We start from the raw sequence: 21,254 nt of genomic DNA on the forward strand, positions 1-21,254 counted from the left end.
AGAAACCCATGGAAAGTGAAAGAAAGAAAATAAGGAAATTTTCAATGAAATGAGGTTCTATGGAAATAAAAGTTCCTATCTTCTCTAGAGTAGATGGTATCATCTCAAACTAGCACAAGTGATTGACTGGATCAGCAACTGAATAAAATTTTTATAGAGTGGTTGAGAAAACAGCACAAAATTTTAATAAAGTATCATTACATAGTTTTATATACTGAGAGGCTAAACTTGAGAAAAATCCAAAGAATCTGATCAGAAGCAAATGAAAGGTTAACTAATTTTTTAAAAAAGATCAGAATATACAGATTAAAAATATTCAGCTATAACTAATTTAAAAAATAAATATTCATTTTAAATATTTATCCTACATATTTAAACATTTATGGTTACTTATATCCTAAATTAAGCTTTGATTAGTTTTAAAATTATATATGTAGCACTGTCCTCCCATTGTTCATTGATTTGCTCTAGCAGGCACTAATAACGTCTCCATTGTGAGACTTGTTGTTTATGTTTTTTGCATATCGAATATTCCAGGGGGAGCTTGCCAGACTCTGCTCTGCAGATGGGATATTCTCAGTAGCTTGCCAAGCTCTCCAAGAGGGATGTTGGAATCGAACCTGGGTCGTCCGAGTGCAAGGCAAACACCCTACCTGCTGTGCTATTGCTCCAGCCTGGTGTTTTTACATATCAGTGATATTAACCACTCTACAAATTTAAGCTGAGCCAGAAAAGTAGTGTTTGTTACATCAATTAGTCATGTGGGACACAATTTGAACTAGAAGTTGGATTCCTGTATTTCCAATTCAGATACATTCATCAAACTTTATTACCTTAAACAGATTATTCAAAACTGTTAAGAGGATTATAAGAACACTTAAGTCTTAAAGAGTTGACTTTATTTAAAACAAATTAAATAGGGTGTTCGCCTTACAAGCGGCCAACATGGCCGACCCGAGTTCGATTCCTCCGCCCCTCTCGGAGAGCCCGGCAAGCTACCGAGAGTATTCGATATGCCAGACACAGTAACAACAAAGTCTCCAATGGAGACGTTACTGGGCCCGCTCGAGCAAATCGACGATCAACGGGAGGGCCTTTACCTTTACCTTTACCATTTTGCTAAGTCAGAGATTTGGATTTTATTTATGGAGATACAGACAACTCCCCTAAACTCTTTGACTTTACTACTGATTTGCTCAGCCATCTGAATTATTTAGCACTAACAACACCATATAATTATTATGAGTGTCGAAGAAGATGCAAAGTTCCTTTCAAGATAAATGCTGACATAAAACAATATATCATGTAGTAGAGAATGGTAGATACTGATAGTATATCATGTGATATTTGGTACTTTCATATATGTCAATTATAAAGACAACATACTGATTTGTTTTACTTCTTTGAGATAATATAGGAGAAGTAGGACAGAGAGCAAACAGAAATTAGTAGCTCATGAATTTGGTTTAATCCTAAAACAGTTTGAATTAATCAATTAATCTATGTAATTTAAAAAAATAACTTAATATGCTGTCATTATTATAGAAGTGGAATATGTATCAAAGTCCAAGTTTCTAATTTCTCTTAAAAAAAGCAAGATGACTTGGCCATGTCACCTCCCAGTTGAAACTAAATATGTCTTTCCTCTATGGTCATGCACCCTCTGGTTTATCATAGTCACCTCTTCCCTATATAATCTTAAATAGTAGCAGTCAGGCACTCTAAATTTTAGTTTGGGACCTATATTTTTAGGCAAACACTTTATTTTGTGGTTGTTTTTGGCCCACATCTAGTGGTGGTCGGGGGTTACTCTTTGTTCTACACTTAGGAATCACTTCTGGCAGGTTCAGGGGAACCATATAGGATGTGGGGAATCAAATCCAGGATGGCTGAGTGCAAGGCCTTACCCTTTGTACTATCACTCCAGTTCCTACAAGCATTCTTTTTTTTTGGGGGGGGAAGGGGTAAATGATGGGAAAAAAGAGAAGGTATAGAAAATTTCACTGTGAAATTACATCTTCAGAGATTCTCCTATCTTAGTATATTTGGGATCTACTGTATAAGATTTCTAATGAATAGTTATGAATACCTAATACATGCCAGGTTGCAAATCATAAAGCTCAAATGGTGAGAGAGAGAGAGAGAGAGAGAGAGAGAGAGAGAGAGAGCTAGTAGGCAGTGGGAAGGGGAGAGGGGAAGGGGGAAGGAAACTGGAACCATTGGTAGTGGGAAAAGTACCCCGATGAAGGATGGGTGCTAGAACATTATATGGATAAAATCCAATCATGAACAACTTTTAAATGTGTATATCACTGTGATTCAATTAAAAAGAAATAAAAATTAAAAATGGATGGGCAAAAATAGTCATAAAAAACCCAAAAAACCAAAATCTAGAAATGGGAACAGTCAGTTTGGGACCGAATTGATCTTCTTGGGAATCTGCAGGCACTCCCTTCCCTCCAGATTCCAATGCTTTTGAATTGATCAATAAATTAATTGACCAGCAGCAATTACTGCCTGAATATAGTGTGCTCTGATTGCCAAGCATGGAGATTCTAGGGACAGAAGGTTTAGGTCACACCACCAGAGAAGAAACCAAGGCCTCCCAAAAAAGTTGTTGATGAGGTGGGTTTAGGGTGAAGAGTGAGATAGGAAGAATACAGTGTGAACCAGAAACCAAGAATTTTCTCTTCTAGAGAAAGAGAGAAGAAAAGTCCCTGCTATAGAGTAGAGAGGAGTGTGGATAGAGTGGGAAGGAAACTGGGGACATTTGTGGTGGGAAATGTACACTGGTGAAGGGACGGATGTTGGAACATTATATGACTGAAATCCAATCACGAACAACTTTGTAACTGTGTCTCTCACTGTGATTCAATTAAAAAAATTTAAAAATTAATTAAAAATTAATTCATTCATTCATTTCATTCATCATCCTGTTAATCGTCGATTGCCTCGAGCAGGCCCCAGTAACGTCTCTTTCATCCTAGCCCTGAGATTATATTCAAGGCTTTTTAGGAGAATGAGACCCATCATTGTTACTGGTATTTGGCATATTTGGTGCGCCACGGGGAGTTTGCCAGACTCTGCCCTGTGGGCAGGCTATATTCGATAGCCTGCAAGTTTGTCCAGAGTAGGAATGAGATAATGAGATATCATAAAAAGATGTTCAGATAAGATGTCGCGCGGCTGCGCGGTTCCGGGAGCTGCATTTTGTAGTCTCTGAGTCTTGGCCGCTGATGGGATTACACGGCGCCAGGGGGCCAGGTGGTGGGTGTGACCCCCGCCTACTGGAATTTGGAGGATCTGGGTGGAGGATGCTCGACTCCAATTCGAGTAGGCTTGGAGATCTCGGCCAGGTATTAAGTATCAGGGCACAGTAAGACTAGAGTTGATCCCAATTCTTATAATGCTTACAGTTCAGAAAGCCAACACAAATCACACAAACATAAAATTGCAAATGAACAAATGTTATAAAGAGTAGGAACATAAAAGTTCTATGAAATTATAATTTTAGAGCTTAATCTAGGATAGATAGTTGAGTGAGGCCTTCTCTGAATAACTGTTGCCCTGGAGCTGATCGTTGACTAAGCAAAAAAAGAAAGAACATGCTAAACAGAGGGGAGAATATATGGAAGCTCTGTAGCAGAAGGAAATAGCAAGTACATAGGACTAAGAAAATGAAAAATATGACTTCATGGTGATTAACAAGGAGAAGCATAGGACGGGACAAGGCTAGAACCATGAAATGCCTTGCAGTATGTACAAAAGTGTTTAATTTAATTTTTAAATTTTGGGGCCATACCCAGGATGCTCACAGTTTACTCACAATTCTATTATGCTCAGGGATCACTCCTGGTGGTGTTTGGGGAACCATATGCTGTATCAGAAATCGAACCTGGGTCAGCTAAGTGTAAGGCAAATGCCATATCCATGTATCACCTCTTTTCCCCCAAAACATTTATCTTTATTTTATGAGCAAAGAGACAATGAACAGATCTGGGAGGTAGGATTTTTATTTTTTTGTTCTAAAAGGATAGCACCTGAAGTGATAGCACAGTGGGTAGGGCATTTGCCTTGCACGTGGCCAAACCAGGTTCTATTCCTCCATCCCTCTCTGACAGCCCAGCAAGCTACGAGAGTATCCTGCCCGCACGGCGGTGCCTGACAAGCTCCCCGTGGTATACTTGATATGCCAAAAACAGTAACAACAAGTTTCACTTTATGTTTCTGGAGTGAGCAGATGCCATTGGGCTACACTGGCACATGACAGGGATGAATGGAGACGTTACTGCTGCCTGCTCAGCAAATCAATGAACAATGGGAGGACAGTGCTATAGTGCAGTGCTAAAAGGATAACTCTGGCTAGCCAAAATTTTACTGTAAAAAAATGAATGGACTTAATACTTAATAGATGTTAGGAGATAATGGAGTGAATGTGAGGTATGATGAAGAGGGAAGCAACAATGACACATAGGTTTCTGGATTATATAAATAAATGAACAGTAAAACCAGGTACTAAAATGAACTGGTATTAAGATTCATTGAGAGAATCAGTTTGGGGATTAGGGGGATAGAGAAAGGGTAGGACTGATTATTAGTTTGAGACACACTGAATCTGAGGACTCTGTATGTCCTTGAAGAGCTGTTGAATAGGTAAAGAAGAAAATCAGAGCTCAGGGGAGTAGCTTGTGTTAGAATCCCAGATTTGTGCAGGCAGAAGTTATCTACTTTGAAGTGATGTGCATGAATGTGAATGTTATCACAGGGAAGAAACAGGGGGTCTAGGCTTTCTTGAGTTACCCAAGTAATGTCACCATGTTGCGCATAACTGACATAACTCTGCCAGCAAGTGGCAGAGCAGCTTGAAAGTATAATTAGTTAGGTAATAAAGCACGAAACAGGATAGTATGCTAGTCAATGTGCTAGCCAGTTAGAGTATAAAAATAGTTAAGACTTGGAGTCAATTGGTACTGAGAGATAATAATTTGGGTGAGGACTGAAAAAAATGTTTAATGAATTTATGACATCTAAGTTACAGCAGGATATAAAGTCATAGGAATCTTAGGCAATTTTAGCTTAGCTATTTTCTCAGTGATAGTGCAAAGGCAGGTTACAGTAGCTGGAGAAGTGAGATGGTGAACATGTACATGAACACCCCTGTACAAATTTGATTAGAAAGCTATGAGTTACATTATGGCTTGTTGAGGCTCTTCTATAGTAAATAATCATTTTTATTAATTTCTATGTTAATCTCTATATTTTTTTCCTTTGGATTTATACTATTTTTATAACAAATTTTTTTAGCTTATTATATTTTGTAATGTAAACATTTACTGGTTTTTTTTTTTTTTTTGCTTTTTGGGTCACACCTGGTGATGCACAGTAACTCCTGACTCTGCACTCAGGAGTTACTCCTGGCGCTGCTCAGAGGACCATATGGGATGCTGGGAATCAAACCTGGGTCGGCCGGGTGCAAGGCAAACACCCTACCCGCTGTGCTATCTCTCCAGCCCAACATTTATGTTTTTTATACTTACTTTTGCAGCCAAAATGCCTTATTCAAATTCTAATGTATATTTTTATTACTATATTTTAAACATTTTCTAAATTTAATTCCTACTCTAGCCATATGTTGTTTAGTACTTTTTCTAAATACTTAGAAAATTTTAAATCAGAACACCATGATTTACAAAGTTATTCATAATTGGGTTTTGGATATACAGTGTTCCAGCACCAATCCGACCCCTCAGTGTCTTTTTCCCTTCACCAGAATTCCCAGGTTTCATCCACCCCATCCCTCCACATTAAAAAAAAAAGTAATCACCTTGAATTTCAAAATTACAAAGTTTTCATGACTGAGTTTCAGTTATACAATGTTTCAACAGCAATCCATTCACCAGAGGCCATTTCCCTATACCACTGTACACAATTTCCCTCCCTTTATGGTAGGCACTTTATACCTACTTGAAGCTTTCTCCTCCAGTGATCACCTGCCTCCATCAATATCATATTGTGCCCTTTCCTTACCTATCCCCTGCATTTCTCCTCCCCCTCCCCCTCCCCCACCCCTAATGGCAAGCTTCCACTGAAGTTCTCTTGCTCATTATTTCTCTACTAGTTTCCTTATTTTCTGCATATGAAAGAGATCATTCTGTGTCTGTAGCTCTTCATTAACTTCACTCAGCATGATACTCTCCAGATCCATACAATTTGCAGCAAGATTGCGTGACTTCATCTTTTCTTAAAGGACAGGAACATTTTAAAGTTCTGTTGTTGAAGTTTGAATATCTTGTTTTCAGTGTTTTGATTTGGATATTTAGTTGTACCACTCCATTTCACTAGTGATGCACTCAGATCACCTTGATCCCTGCTCCCTGTTGCTTCTTGTCTCTCTCTTCCTCTTAAACAAACTTCCAGTTTTTTGTTTTGTTTTGTTACTGAATGAAAACGATGACCTGAGAGTGAGAAAAGTCTACAAAATCTAAATTCTTTGAAGTTTCATGTTAATAACTAGTAATCAACTTTATATGCCAAGTACCATTCTATAGACTTTTTATGAATTTATGACAATAATTTAGTCTCACTATTATTCATGAAATAGGTCAAGTTCTCTTCTTTTATTGAGGGGGCTATTCTCAGCAGGGCTCAGACCATATGGTACTCAGGATCAAACCAAAGGTCCTGTTCATAAAAGGCATGTGCTCTACCACTTATACCACATCTGTAGTTCCCATTCTCATGTTTATAAATGGAGAAATAGGCCCAGAGGTTAATCAGTTTATTCAGGTAACTTTATCAAGTCACACAGTTCATGATAGGGTTAGTGTTTACATTTCCCCCACTGTCTTATTTTACTCTTGAAGAAAATTGCTAGCAGCTCTGTAGTACTGTTTTGTATTTGATCAAATTTTTTGAGATATATCATAATGCATTCATTTTGGGTACACAGCATGAGTTTTATGTATGTAACCTGTGAAACCACTCTATCAAGAATTTTCAAACCTAATAAATTTCATCCTGTTTCTCTGTTGTACATTCTTCCTTCTTTTCTGCTTCTTAGGCTGATTTTTTCGATTCATCCATGTTGTGTCTATCAACAGTTCCTTTCTTTTTAAATCAATGATGTACCCCTTTGTATGAATATATCTTAAACTATTTTACCATTTTTCCCCCATTTGTTTTTGGACCATACCTGGTGATGCTTAGGGTTTACTCTTGACTCTACACTCAGGGATCATTCCTGACAGAACTCAGGGGACCATATGGGGTGCTGGAGATTGAACCTGGGTTGGCTGTGTGCAAGGCAAGAGCCTTACCTACTGTACTGTTGCTCTGACACTATTATTTGTTTCTGAAGGACAGTTAGGTTAATTTCAATTTTGGGATAGTATGAATAAAGCTAGTATAAATATTCATGTGCGAGTTTTCACAGTGACATATGCTTTATTTCTCTTGCTATCTAGGAATATAAATGTTTATGTAAAGGTTTTACTTTTTTTTGAAACTGACAAATTGTCTTTCAAAGATGTTGAAAATTTTACATATTAATAACATCTGTGTATGTGGTGCAATTAATTCAAATTTTTTTGTAAATACTTGGTAAGATCACTCTTTTAAAGTTTTGTCTTCCTAGTCAGTTTTAACTGGTTTATTTTTACAGTTGTAACTTTAATTTCATATCTACTTTTGTTGGCTTCTTGACCATGCGTACATCTTCGTGAAGTGTCTGTTCATTTGCTTTGTCCACATTGGTTGGATTTTCTTGTTAATGAGTTGCAAGAGTTCTTTTATAAAATACAATTATGCCCTGCAAACTTGTTCAATAATCACTTACTAGCTATAGATGTGTTTGGAAATGAGGATTTTCTCTCTAAACAATCATATTTTCTATATATGTGAACAAACATTTTTCTTACTTTTGTTTAAAAACTCCCCCCTTTAACTTACTGCAATTGCTAAAGGTCTCTACTACAATGGTAAGAAGTGTGGATCTATTTTTGTCCTAGGGAGTAACCTTTAAATCTTCCATGTTTAAGTATAATATCAGACTGTTTTTTGTACATGGCCCTTACTCTGCTGAGGAATCTCCCTTTCCTAGATCGCTAAATATTGATGTTTTAAAAATAATGAATGGTGAAGAGATGCCTCCAGACCTCGCGCCAGGCTGAATCTCATATCTGAGGCACTCTGGAGGGGAGTGGGTGAGCCCACTACCTGCCCAAACAGAGCCCCAGCAACCGAAAACTCCACACTCCAACATCATGCTCATGGCTAGGCTCCACAGGCTAGGACTAGCCTCACCCATAAATGAATCTGTTGAGAAACTCAGGTATGGAGGTCTTGTGATGAAATCTTCAGGCTCTAATGGAGTCAGGGATGGGTTACCTCCCCTATCCACTCTGTTCTTCCAGAAACCTGGCAATCACATCTATGAACTGCCTCTGAATTGCCATATAAGCTCATTAACCAGCCATGATCCAGAGACTCATAAATAAATCTAACAGTAGATCAAAAGCTGCAGAGATGCTTCTGTACCCCCCAAATTTAACTCTATTCTATATCACCTATTCAAAAATTTTGAATTTCTGCAGTGACATCTCAAACTCTACATCATGGATATACCAGGAATATACCATATTAGATGGGATGTAAAATAGAAGGCAACCATCTCGATTAACAAAATATAAATATGCAAGGCTTAACCTGTAACATGTTAATAATCTCTTATACAAGGGCTTAAAGGCTCTAGGGTGAGATACAACAATCTTCACACACTTTCCTCTAAGGAAATGTTTTTTGATCATTTTTAGAGAATTATTTATTACAAGCAATATAAAATAAATAATTTAGGGCCTGCTCTTAGAGCAGGCTTGGGTGGTGATTAGGAAAACTGGAAATAATGGTGGTGGGGAGATGTCATGGTGGTGGGATTGGTGCTGGAATATTGAATATAACAAATCAAATCATCAAAAACAACTTTAAAAAATAAAGTAATGATGTTGAATTTTGATGAAACTTTACCATACTTATTGAATTAATTTTTTATACATTGCAAATATGGTCTATTACACTGATTTTTGAGTTAAACTAATGTTCCATTCTTTGAATAAAATATATTCTCAAAATATACCATATTCTGGGCTGGAGCAATAGCACAGTGGGTAGGGCATTTGCCTTGCACGCTGCCAACCCGGGTTCAATTCCCAGCATCCCATATGGACCCCTGAGCACCTCCAGTGGTAATTCATGAGCGCAGAGCCAGGAGTAACCCCTGTGCATCGCCAGGTGTGACCCAAAAAGCAAAAAATATATATATATACTATATTCTTAAATCTTATTTTTATGTTTTATTTATTAAAGAACTTTGATTCCATGGTTATGAGAGATATTTGAAATCATTTTTCATAATTTTTTTATTTTAATATTTAGTCCTCACAAAAGTTTTATTAGACATTATCATTTATTTTTGAAAATGGGCCTTAGACACATGGAGGTTTAAGAACTTTATTAAAGTCCACACTACTGATTTAGTGTTAAGATAATTCTTAATCACTGTCTCATTACATATAATTGCTTAAGCACTGTCTTTGTGATCTAAGAGATGGTCAATAGCTAAAAACAATCCAATTGTTAATAAAAATAACGTATCTTGCTGGAAATAGTATTCAATAAATGGTCATTCTTGGTACTTCTTTAATAGCTTTGTCTTTTTCATCAATGGTATATTTTGTTTAATGATATATGTCGCAATTTCCAATAGAATAAGTTTATTAGTTTCACCTTGGAGTTCTTAATAATTTTTTTTGATTTTTTTGTTAGTGTAACATGATTTAGGAACTGGAAAGATAGCACAGCAGGTAGGGCGTTTGCCTTGCACAAGGCCGACCCAGGTTCAATTTCTCCGTCCCTCTCAGAGAACCCAGAAAGCTACCAAGAGTATCCCGTCCACACAGCAGAGCCTGGCAAGCTCCCTGTAGCATATTTGATATGCCAAAAACAATAACAAGTCTGACAATGGAGATGTTACTGGTGCCTGCTTGAGCAAACTGATGAACAACAGGAGACAGTGCTAACAGTGCTATCATGATTTAAAAATTTTAAAATGCATTTTACTCTTCTTTCGGTCCTGTTATTAGGAGTGACTCTTGTGAATAACATATAACTGGATTTGGATTTTTTATGGAATATTGATCTTATTTTTGCATTAGAACATAAAATTCAGAACACCCTTGATCCCAAAATATAGGAAGGAGGAGGGAATAAGTGGGGAGGCAGGGAGAAAAGACACATGAGAAGCAACAGGGACATGTTGTCAATGTACATCAGTGGTGTTAAGGAATGATAGAGCTAAACATTCAGACCAGAGTCAATAACACTGAAATCATGAGAACAAAACTTTACAAACAAACTAAAGGGGGCTGGAGAGATAGCACAGCGGGTAGCACGTTTGCCTTGCACGTGGCTGACCTGGGTTCGATTCCTAGCATCTCATTTGGTGTACATCAGTGGTGTTAAGGAATGATAGAGCTAAATATTCAGACCACAGAGTCAATAACACTGAAATCATGAGACCAAAACTTTACAAACAAACTTAAGGGGGCTGGAGAGATAGCACAGCAGGTAGCACGTTTGCCTTGCACGCGGCTGACCTGGGTTCGATTCCCAGCATCTCATTTGGTTCCCCGAGCACTGCCAGGAGTAATTCCTGAGTACAGAGCCAGGAGTAACCCCTGTGCAGGATGTAACTCAAAAAGAAAAAAAAACAGATAAACTTTAAAAAGTACCTGTTGAGATGACAGGTTGAAGGAAGGGGGGCAGTAGAGGGGGGGAGAGGGAGCCTGTGAACATTGGTGAAAGGAAGGTGAAACTGGTGGTGGGTAATAGAACAATTATGTCTAAAATTTAACTATGAAAAACTGTAAATCATGGTGCTTTAATAAAATAAAACTTGGGAAGAATATTAAATAAAAAACGATCCTATGCAGTTTAGTCAGAAGAATCTTCTAGTTCTTTCTGGTTAAATACTTATAAGTACAGGGAATGCTGGATCATATAGCAGTATTGATTTTTTTAGGAACTCCTGTTTTCCACAGTAGCTACACAATTCTTTAATTTTTATTTTTGGGTCACATCTGGTGGTGTTCAGGGCTCATTCCTATCTTTGCACTCAGGGATCACTTCTGGTGGTGTTTGGGGGGCCAGGGATGCTGGGGATTGAACTTAGGTTAGCTGGTGCACCTCTTCTGCTCCAAGTATGCTATTTTAGATTCCTACCAAAAATATGCAGGGTTCTTTTTCTTCCACATCTTTCCTTACCAACATTGTCTTGTCATTACATGTTTATAATAGCTATATTGATATGTGAAAGGTATTTCATTGTGGTTTTGATTTACACTGACTTGATGGTTACCAACATAGGACATTCATCCCACCTCCCAGGTGCTTGACCATTTGTGTTTTGTATGTAGAAACGTCTGTTTGAGATTTTTGTCTTATTTAATTGGATTGTTATGTTTATTAGGGTATTAGGTTTTTTGTCCAATTTAAGTGAATTATTAGGCTTATTAGGTTATTTTATAGTGTTATAGAATTTAAAAAAAATCCTTGAGATTAACCCCTTAACAAATATATGATTAGCAGTACTTTCTCCCATTTTGTATTTCTCCCATTTGGTATTTACCGCATTGCCAAGATCAATGTCATCGTTTTTCCCCACTAGATTCTCTTCTAGTTTACAAAACTTAGAAAACAAGTCTTAATAAACTTAAGATGACTAAAGCAAATATTCATTCTGTGCACAATTGAATTAGAGATCAATAGAAATAAAATGGGGAAACTCACAAGTAAAACTGAGTCCTTGATCACTTGACTTCCTATTAATCATCGATTTGTTCAAGTGGGCACCAGTAACATCTCCATTTGTCCCTGTTGCGTGCTAGTGTAGCCACACTCACAAAGTGAGTCCACACTTGAAAAATTTATTACATTAAAGAAGCAATCAAAAGGAAAATCAGAAAATAGCCAAGACATGACAATTATGTTACCTTTAGCCTCACATATACAATTTTTATTATATTCTGGTAATTTCCTTCTGTCCTGTTTGAATTGTCATGATAGGATGTTAATTTAGTCAAATCTTATTTACACATGTTGAGATGATTATATAGACTTTATCTTTTATTGTTGTGGTATGTTACGTAACTGTATGTTGAAACATCCCTACATCTCAGTGATAGTTGTGGTAAATGATTCTTTTAACATGTAGCTTAATTCTGTATCCTACTATTGCAGTGCTTTATATATATATATAATTGTCAAGAATCTTGGCCTATAGTTTTTTCATGTGGTGCCTTTGTCGGAATGTAGTATCAGTATTATGTTGATTCACAGGATAGGTTTGCAAGTGTTCCTTCCTTTTCAACTTTTTATAAGATTTTGAGAGGAACTAGTGTTAATTCTTTATATTCTAATAAAGGCTGGTGTGTATGTGTATGTGTATATTCAAGTGGCAGAATACACGGCTAGCATGTTCAAGATCCAAGTTGATCCTTGGCACTACATGGCTCTTACCTACCAGTCTCAAGGATCTCATTGAGTGTAATTCCAATCACACACACACACACACACACACACACACACACACACACACATTTTTGTAGACTTCTTTAGGAAAGCCATATGGTTCTGGGCTTTACTTTGTTGGGTGGGTTTTGATTATTGATTCATTCTCTATACAAGTTAGAGATCTGTTCATTTTCTACATCTTTAAATCTAAGTTGTATGCTTGTATGCAATTCACTCATTTCTTCTAGGTTATTCAGGTTTTTGTTGTATATTGTTCATAGTCAACTGTTTATTTCTGGTGGGCAGGAGACTCTCTAGTGGTGTTTGTGGAACCGAGAGGACATTTCTAGTGATACTAGGCCTGACAGGTGCTCTGGTCTGAACATGTAGAGATGCTTGGGTCTGGTGGTGTTCAGGGTGTCATGCAATGCTCAGAATCAAACTCAGGGCCTTATGCATATAAAGAATGCTCTCAATCCTTTTGAATTGCACTACCAATGTAAAATTCTTCTTACTGAGGCATCTGATATAAAGTCGCTTCCATTTTTCATTTTACTTTTCTTCTTAGTCAAGAGTTTGTGGACTTTATCTTTGCTCCTCCTCCAAAACCCCCCCAAATCTTAGCTTCATTTCATCAACTCTTAAAGTTTCCCCATAATTTTCTATTTTATTTTTTAATGCATTACATTTATTTTATTCTTTTAAAGATTCTGTATTTTAAATGTTTTTAATCTTCCCTCTCCTTTGCCTCCTTCACTTCTTGTCAATACTGTGATGACTGGAGGTTGCACACACACCTGACTATGGTATTTGCCAAAGTTCACACCTCAAATTGCAGTGCTTGCACACTGGGTCATGGTGCTCACCAACATTTGCACTCCTTTAGTTGCAGTGCTTGCATATATATTCTCCAGGGCTTTCATTCTTAGTTAAGGCACATAAATAATGGTGGTTGTGCCCTGATGCAGTGGTATCATGCTTATTGGGAATCACTTCCCTTTTTGTGTTGTTTACAAAAACCTGGCTGCAGTACAGAAAGCAAGCTCCTTGTAGTGCCTGGGATTATAGACAGTAGAGTTATTAAGAATGCACTTGGTGCATATAGGACACCAGAGATTTGAACTCCTGATGATATGCTGCCAAGGCAGCCAGTCTTAAGTGACTGTGCTATTCCTCCAGGCCCTGTTTATTTTTGCTCTGATCTTCAATGCCTTCCTCTGCTAATTTTGGTTTCAGTTTTTTCTCTTTCTATCTCCTTGAGGTGTAAAGTCAGGCTGTCTGCCTTAAGTTCTTCTTCATTAGTTATAGCACCCCTGAAACACCTTGCACTGCTTGGAGGCCACTAGTGTAGCCTCTTTGGGGGCCAGTTGGTGACTGGGAACAAATTCATGGTGTCACGTGTTCTATCACCTTAATCCACATTCTCAGTCCTCTAAAATCTTTTTTATAAGGTACATATTTATCACTGAGAACTTTCCTTAATACTGTGACAGTTTTCTATTTCCCAAAATTTTTGATGTTGTCGTTTCTTTAATCTCAAGAAATATTCTAATTTCCTTTTAGATATTTTTCTTAATCCAATGATTGTTAAAGAGTGTTAATTTCCACGTAGCTGTGAATTTTTCATCTTCTATTAATTTCCAGGTTATTCCACCATGGTCAGAAAAGATACCAACTATGCCTTCAAGCTTCTTAAATTTGCTAACCTAGGGTAATTTTAAATGTTGAGCTCAAGTTCCTTGAAATTTTATCTGCCAGGATTCTGAATATAAAATATAAATATTCCTCAACAGGATGATTTGCATTTTCCTCTGGGTGCTTTAGGTTACTAACAAGTCAAAATGATTTAAAATAGTTATTTTTAGGGTTTCTGCTCCCCTTCAAAATGATAGAAGTGATGTAAATTCAGGCTTTAAAACTTATTTAAGAATAAGCTTGTTATGTATTCCCAGGTAATGCTTTTCTTTCTCCAGTTTGTAACTTCTTTATCCAAGCACATGATACAGATAGGCACAAGTCCTATAATCAAACACGAAGAACCTGTTTAGTTTCCTCCACCTCATCCACTGAAAATGTATACTTGGAGAATTCTTATATTATCTGGAGAGGGTTAGGATTTATGATTAGACCTCGCCATAGGTAATGCTTTCAATGCAAATGCCTTATACACCTAGCACATAAAATTAAAAGCCAGATTTTAGGCTTGCAGAACATGATTAATAATTATTCCTGATCCAAGACAACTATCAGTGTCTTTTATCATTCTGCATTATCTTCTTTTTCGAGTGCCTTGGTCCAGCAAAGACAAAAGAATGTAATAAGGTGGATGTTCTCAGAGAGCTTTTCATAGCTTCAAAACTACATCAAACCAACTTTTTTCTTAAAAATACCTTTTTACTGACATTGACTCTACTCTGGGCTGGAGCGATAGCACAGTGGTAGGGCGTTTGCCTTATAAGCAGCCAACATGGCTGACCCAAGTTCGATTCCTCCACCCCTCTCGGAGAGCCCGGCAAGCTACCAAGAGTATCTCGCTCCCACGGCAGAGCCTGGCAAGCTACCTATGATGTATTTGATATGCCAAAACACAGTAACAACAAGTCTCTCATGATAGAGATGTTACTGGGCCCGCTCGAGCAAATCAATAAACAATGGGAGGACTGTGACCGTGACCGTGACTCTACTCTCCTTACTGGATAAAACTGGTAATGGACACTGTACATAAAGTCCTCTTGAACCTACTTCCTGATTACTATATAAAAAATACTCTTAATAACATTTCACTACTATTCTGTGTACCTATAAAACATGATCATGTTCTTCAACCACATGCTCACTACCCCTCTCATAAACATGCATAGCTTTCACTAGAAATTCTCCTAAATATGGATAGACTATTATGTTACTCTAACTTTACATTAAACCAAGTTCCTTCTCCCCCTGAAACTTGTTTTAAAGCCTATGTTCACTAGATTCATTCCACAATTTATAAGCTGATTTCTATTTCTTTTATTTTAATACTCTGATTTTGGGGACACATGCAGAGGTGCTCAGGGGTTATATCTGGTAGTGCTTATAAAACATTAGGTAATGCTGGGGAACAACTGGGGTTGGCCTCATTTAAGGTACTGTCTTTCTCATCATAAAGCCCCTTCTCTTCATCTCTCTTCTCTGTAAATTTTGGATTATAATATTCATGTAAAAGACAGTGATAACAACCAAAGATAGAAGACCTATAATGTTCAATTTAATTTTCTTTAGCTATTCTGAATTGTGATTAAGTCACTATATTTTGTCTCAATAATGCAATTTGTACTTATATTACAAAATTACATACAAATACATCAATACGAGTCTCAAAAATAAACTCATTGATTTTGTCATGCATCATAATATTCCAAAGATAGTATACTATCAATTCTCATTTTAAGCTCTTCCATTTCCTCAAATGGTGAAGAGTATTTATTTATTTTTTGCTTTTTGGGTCACACCCGATGATGCACAGGGGCTACTCCTGGCTCATACACTCAGGAATTACTTCTGGCCATATGGGATGCTGGGAATTGAGCCCGGGTCAGCTGTCTGCAAGGCAAACGCCCTACCCACTGTGCTATCGCTCTATCTCCCCTGGTGGAGAGTATTTTATCAGATAATTTGTTTTAAAGATTGAGTCTATCTATGACTGAAATATAGTTGTGTGAACCTCTCTGATAAAGTACACATTTCAAATGAACCTGGGCAGCAAAAGTATAGTTGGTATATTTAGTGTATAAGTTTTCCCTTTCCCCCCAATTATATGCATTTAAGAGTTCAGGTATAAGAAAAGTACTTCAGAAAGGGCTATTTCCTCTTATCTCAAATTTATTCAAGTAAAGCCAAGAAGAGTGGTTTAAGAACTTTTAACTTACTGAAAACCTAGCAAAAGTTTTAGAAGAGACACATATTTGAAAATGTGTTCAAAGTAGTAATAATTCTCTTACTAACTTAATTTTTATACTGCTCCTAGGATCTTTCTGGCTTAGTCATTAAAGTTAAAATGTGTTAAATTCATGAAATAGATATTTTAAAAATACTTTTAAGAGGTCAGACAAAAAGTAAGATTGGTATTTAATATGGAAATATCAGAAAAGTTAGTACTTTACTTAAACCACAAAGGCAGAGTGATTTAATAATTAGGAAGTACAAGGGTCTAGGGATGTGGCTCAGTGGTAGAGTGTATATCTTGCATGTGTAAAGTGGTTTCCATCCCCAGAATGAGGGGGAGGGGAAGTGTAACTATTCAGAAAAATATAGAGCCTAGGGGTTTAAAAAAAATTAAACCTAGAAAAAAACCCAAATATTAATTAAGTTTTGTATTTGTCACCACACAACTTTCTCTACCACTTTGTTATAATATTAAAAACTTAAGTTCACAGATCTATCAGCGGGAAGTTTACTTCTTATTACTCGGATAATATATAAAATCCTGAATTCCAGTACTTTGTTTTTTAAGAAGAGGAAAGATTTTTTTATTATTATTGTTTTTTTGGGTCACACCCGATGATGCTCAGGAATTACTCTGCACTCAGGAATTACTCCTGGCAGTGCTTTGGGGACCATATGGGATGCCAGGGATTGAACCGGGGTTGGCCACATGCAAGGATAACACCCTACCCACTGTACTACAGCTCGGGCCCTCAAGTACTTGCAAATGTAGATGTATTTGGATTTTCTCTAATGAACAGAAAAAAATATTTATGATCAAGATTTTTAATTTTCTTTTTTGGGTCACACCCAGCAGTATTCAGGGGTTATTCCTGGCTCTGCACTCAGGGATCACTTCTGGTGGGGCCCAGGAGACCAAATGGGATGCTGTGGATCAAACCTCAGTCCACACTACAAGCCAAGAAACTGCTCTCTGACCACTGTTCTATTGCTCTGGATTCCCATACTTAAATAGGTTGAAAATATGTTCTTTTAAGTAGTTATGCTCTTTAAAATGGCTATATTACAGACAAATAATCTACACCCCTTTTGAGGAAACACTGTGAAAGGAAAGAGCTTTAGACACAATTATGTTTTCTAGGTTGAGTTTTATTGTGTGTCAAAAAATACACTATTACATAAATAAGAGGTTAATTTATTTGTTTTTCTTTTGGGGGGCCTCACCTGGTGATGCTCAGGGCTTACTTCTGACTCTGCACTCAGAGATCACTCCTGGTGGTGATGCTGGGAATCAAACCCAGGTCAGCTGCATGCAAGGTAAGTGCCCTATAACTGTACTATGTCTCTGGGTCCCAATAAGAGATTCATCTAAAAAGAAGACTTTAAGATATTTAAATTCTTACATACTAGCTTGAAATATGACCGTAAGTATAAAATTCCAATCTAGAATTTTATGCTGAAGGGGCATGACTTTTTGAATTGAGCTGAAATATAATGGTCAACCCTCTCAGGAGAAAAAATAATAGTCAACTCCCACTCCATTCCATGATAAGGTCTAATCTCTTTGTATTTAGCTCAAAAAGAAGATGAGTGAAACTGATTGGAAGAGGCACAAGGTGATTTTCTGGGCACTGCAAATGCTCTATGTGTTAATCTGGGTGATAGTAACTTGTGATGTACAAGGAAAATTTCACTGAGCTGTACAGTGAAGACCTGTAGCACTTGATAGTATATTGTATATTTTATCTTTAGAATAAAAATTGAAGGGCATTTAGCCACTTTAAGAAATTTCCACCAACTATTTTATAGTGGCTCATTAAAATAATTCTGTGGTCAAATGTAGAGAGGAAATAAAATACTAATGTTTATAGCATACAAACTGCATGACATTCTGACAATATTGGGATTGATATATCTGAACTATATTTGAAGTCAGATATTCAACAATGATTGGGCAGAAATGGTGTCAAGAAGAATGCAAATTAGCAGTTTACTTATGAAGGCTGGAATATTAAGACAGCTTGGACAACAAGGAGAGAAGATGAGAACAGTCAAATAAGCGCATGACTACAGCATGATTATTTATGATTACCCATGCTTTTTTTGCTGCTGCTTACTGTTTAGCTATTTGTCATTATGTTGCTTGGGTTGACTCAGGATGGAGAAAGAAAAGAAAGTTAGATTAATGTTGCTGCTGATTTTTTTGTTTTCCAGTGTGCTTTTAGAAAGCTTAAGTTATAACTGTGATTTTCAGTTTTTACATGGTACTTCCTATTTTCAGGAGAGAACCGATTTATGTTGGAAATATACACTGCCTATAATTCAAATGTTTTTCACCTTTGCTCAGAACTATGTTAATTCTTATCACCCCCAAAAGCTTTTGAGAGGATTAGTTGCACACACCAATATCGTTCTATATTAAGTCAGTATTAAGCATATGATGTCACCTTGTTTCCTCTGCTGCTCAAGCTTTTTTTTTTTTGCGGGGGGCGGGGCGGGGAGACCTTTTTTTGGGCAAGTCTCAAAATTCTGTGGCTTACCTACCACTAGCAGCCACACATGATTGACAACCTCACACTTCCAAACCTGTTTGAAATGGGTCAAATACCTAAGCGCTGCAGAACAATGCGATCCAACCAGCCAATTCCTCATCAAGAGAAAGGGGGTGTGATTAGGTTCCAGATCTAAAACAAGTTACTGCAAAAAAAAAACCCACAAAAAAACCCCAAAAAACAAAACAAAACAAAAAAATCCCAAAACCCACCCAACCAAAAAAAAAAAAAACAAACAACCAAATAAAACATAAAACAAAACCCAACCCAACCAAACAAATAACCCATCCAAAACACTTTGGGGGGTGTTTCTGCGTTGGGCATAGGTTAAGCACGTCCTTGCCCACCGCCTGCCTCCTCCCACCCCCCAACACCAGGCTGGAAAGGGGTAGCCTGAATGGCCCAAGCACCGAGCCGCCAGGGCAAACCTTTAGGGCTTTCTGGAGCTCTTTCTACGACCCCCCCGCCCCCCGCGTTGATTATAGACCTGGATGCCTGCGGGGGAACTCTCGGACGTAATGTGCGCCAGACTGAGCGGGCAGCGGGAGAGGAGATGCAGGAGGGAATATCAGCTTCTAATAAAAGAAACGCAGCAACAATAGCGGAGGAGCAGCTCTGCCTGGTGACGTAATGGCTGGCCGCGCGCCAGCCTCCGCCGAGCTGCTGCTACCTCAGCACCCGACCTCTCTGCACAGCCGGGCTCCGGCCCGAGCCGCCGCGGCCACCACTTCTCGCCCGGCCGGTGTGTCGCCTTCTGAGGGCCAGAACCTCCGAAGACAGGGCTGTCCGGCCACGCTGAAGTTGTCCAAACACCCCCACTCATTCATTCGTCCTCACGAAACCCCCTCGAGGAACCGGGTCCATCGGCGGCTTTTAACTTTTCGGGCGAAAACCGCGGCGCCCACTCCGGCCGTGCCTCAGTTTCCCCAGGCTGAGCTCGGGTCCGCTTCGCACCCCCTCATCCACCACCCCCCCCGCCCGCCCCTCCTCCCCTACACACACACACACACACACACACCTCTCCGCTGCACCCCATCCCGCTTCCCCCCGGCCGGGGCTCCGCAGGAGTTGGTCGCGGCGGCCGCCCCGCACGCCTGTCCTTCCTCCCGCCTTACCTCGGCCAGGTAGAGGTTGAGGAGACAGAGCGTGGAGAACTGGAGACAGGAGGGGAAGCAGTAGAGCAGCCAGTGGGGGAAGAAGTGCAGGTGAGCGGGCGGCCGGAGCAGGGGCAGCGAGCCGCTGAGCGAGAAGGCGGCGGAGAAGAGGGTGGTCCTGAGCGCTGCCCACAGGAGACAGAGGAAGAGGCAGAGGCTCTGGTAACTCAGGCGCCGCTCGCGGTACAGGAGCAGCCGCCACAGCTGCAGGTAGGCAAAGGCGAAGAGCGCGGCGTAGAGCAGGGCGTGCAGGACGCTCAGCGCCAACTGCACCGAGCCGGGCATCGCGGCGCCCGAGGCGCCCGAGGCTGCCGCTGCCGCCGCCGCCGCCGCCGCCGCCGCCGCCGCGCCGTCCCCGCCGGGCGTCGAGGGCTCGCGGCCGGCCACAGGGGCCGCGGGGGCGGCCGCCGGACCCGGCACGGACACCCTCATGAGGGGGACTGAGGGCTGGCGGGGTGGGGGGCTGGTCGGGGGGAGAAGGGGAAAGAGCGCGGGAAGAGAGACGCCGGATTCGGAGCCGCCGTCGAGGGGTGGGGGAGAAGGCTTTTCCCCTTACCCCCCACCCACCCCAGTCTCCAACCCCAGGAAGTGCCGTGACAGGACCCGGAGCCCCGCGCCGAGCAGTCCAGGCTCCCAAGGATCCCGCCTCCTTTCCCCTCCTCCCCTCCTCGCCCCCCTCCCGCCCCCCCGGGGGTCTCGGCTCCTCCTGCTGCGGCTCGACTCCGTAAGCTGCAAAAAACAACTCTCCGCTGGAGACAATCAGCTGAGAAACCCGAGCATTTGAGGCGCTCGCTCCGCACCGTGGGCTCGCGCCGATTGGTCCAGGCGGGCACGCCCCCCGCGCGCCGCACTCGGAAGACCACGGGTCGCGGGAACCGTCGCTCTAGAGCCTCGACCTCTGATAGGACGTTCGCTTTCTCCGCTTTCTCCCGCCTCTTCACTCCCCACCCACGCTGCCGATTGGCTCGGCAACTGCACAGCCCGCTCGCGCCGGCGGGAGGACTCGGTTGTCGCCTGTCACCAGGGGCGGCTCTGGCTCCGCCTCCTGCACTTCTCATTG

General features: G+C 39.9%; 1 protein-coding gene across 1 annotated transcript in view; it reads right to left on the reverse strand.

The window, feature by feature from the left end:
- Window positions 1-20,626, reverse strand: part of GPR137C (G protein-coupled receptor 137C) — a 64,437-nt gene extending 43,811 nt beyond the window's left edge. Inside the window, exon 1 of the mRNA XM_056134111.1 lies at window positions 20,156-20,626. Within this exon, the coding sequence (XP_055990086.1) occupies window positions 20,156-20,626 (471 nt within the window). The remainder of the gene's footprint in view (window positions 1-20,155) is intronic.
- Between the last annotated feature and the right edge of the window lie 628 nt (window positions 20,627-21,254).

Source organism: Sorex fumeus, unplaced genomic scaffold, assembly GCF_029834395.1.
Source record: "Sorex fumeus unplaced genomic scaffold, SorFum_2.1 ptg000098l, whole genome shotgun sequence".
Taxonomy (NCBI): domain Eukaryota; kingdom Metazoa; phylum Chordata; class Mammalia; order Eulipotyphla; family Soricidae; genus Sorex; species Sorex fumeus.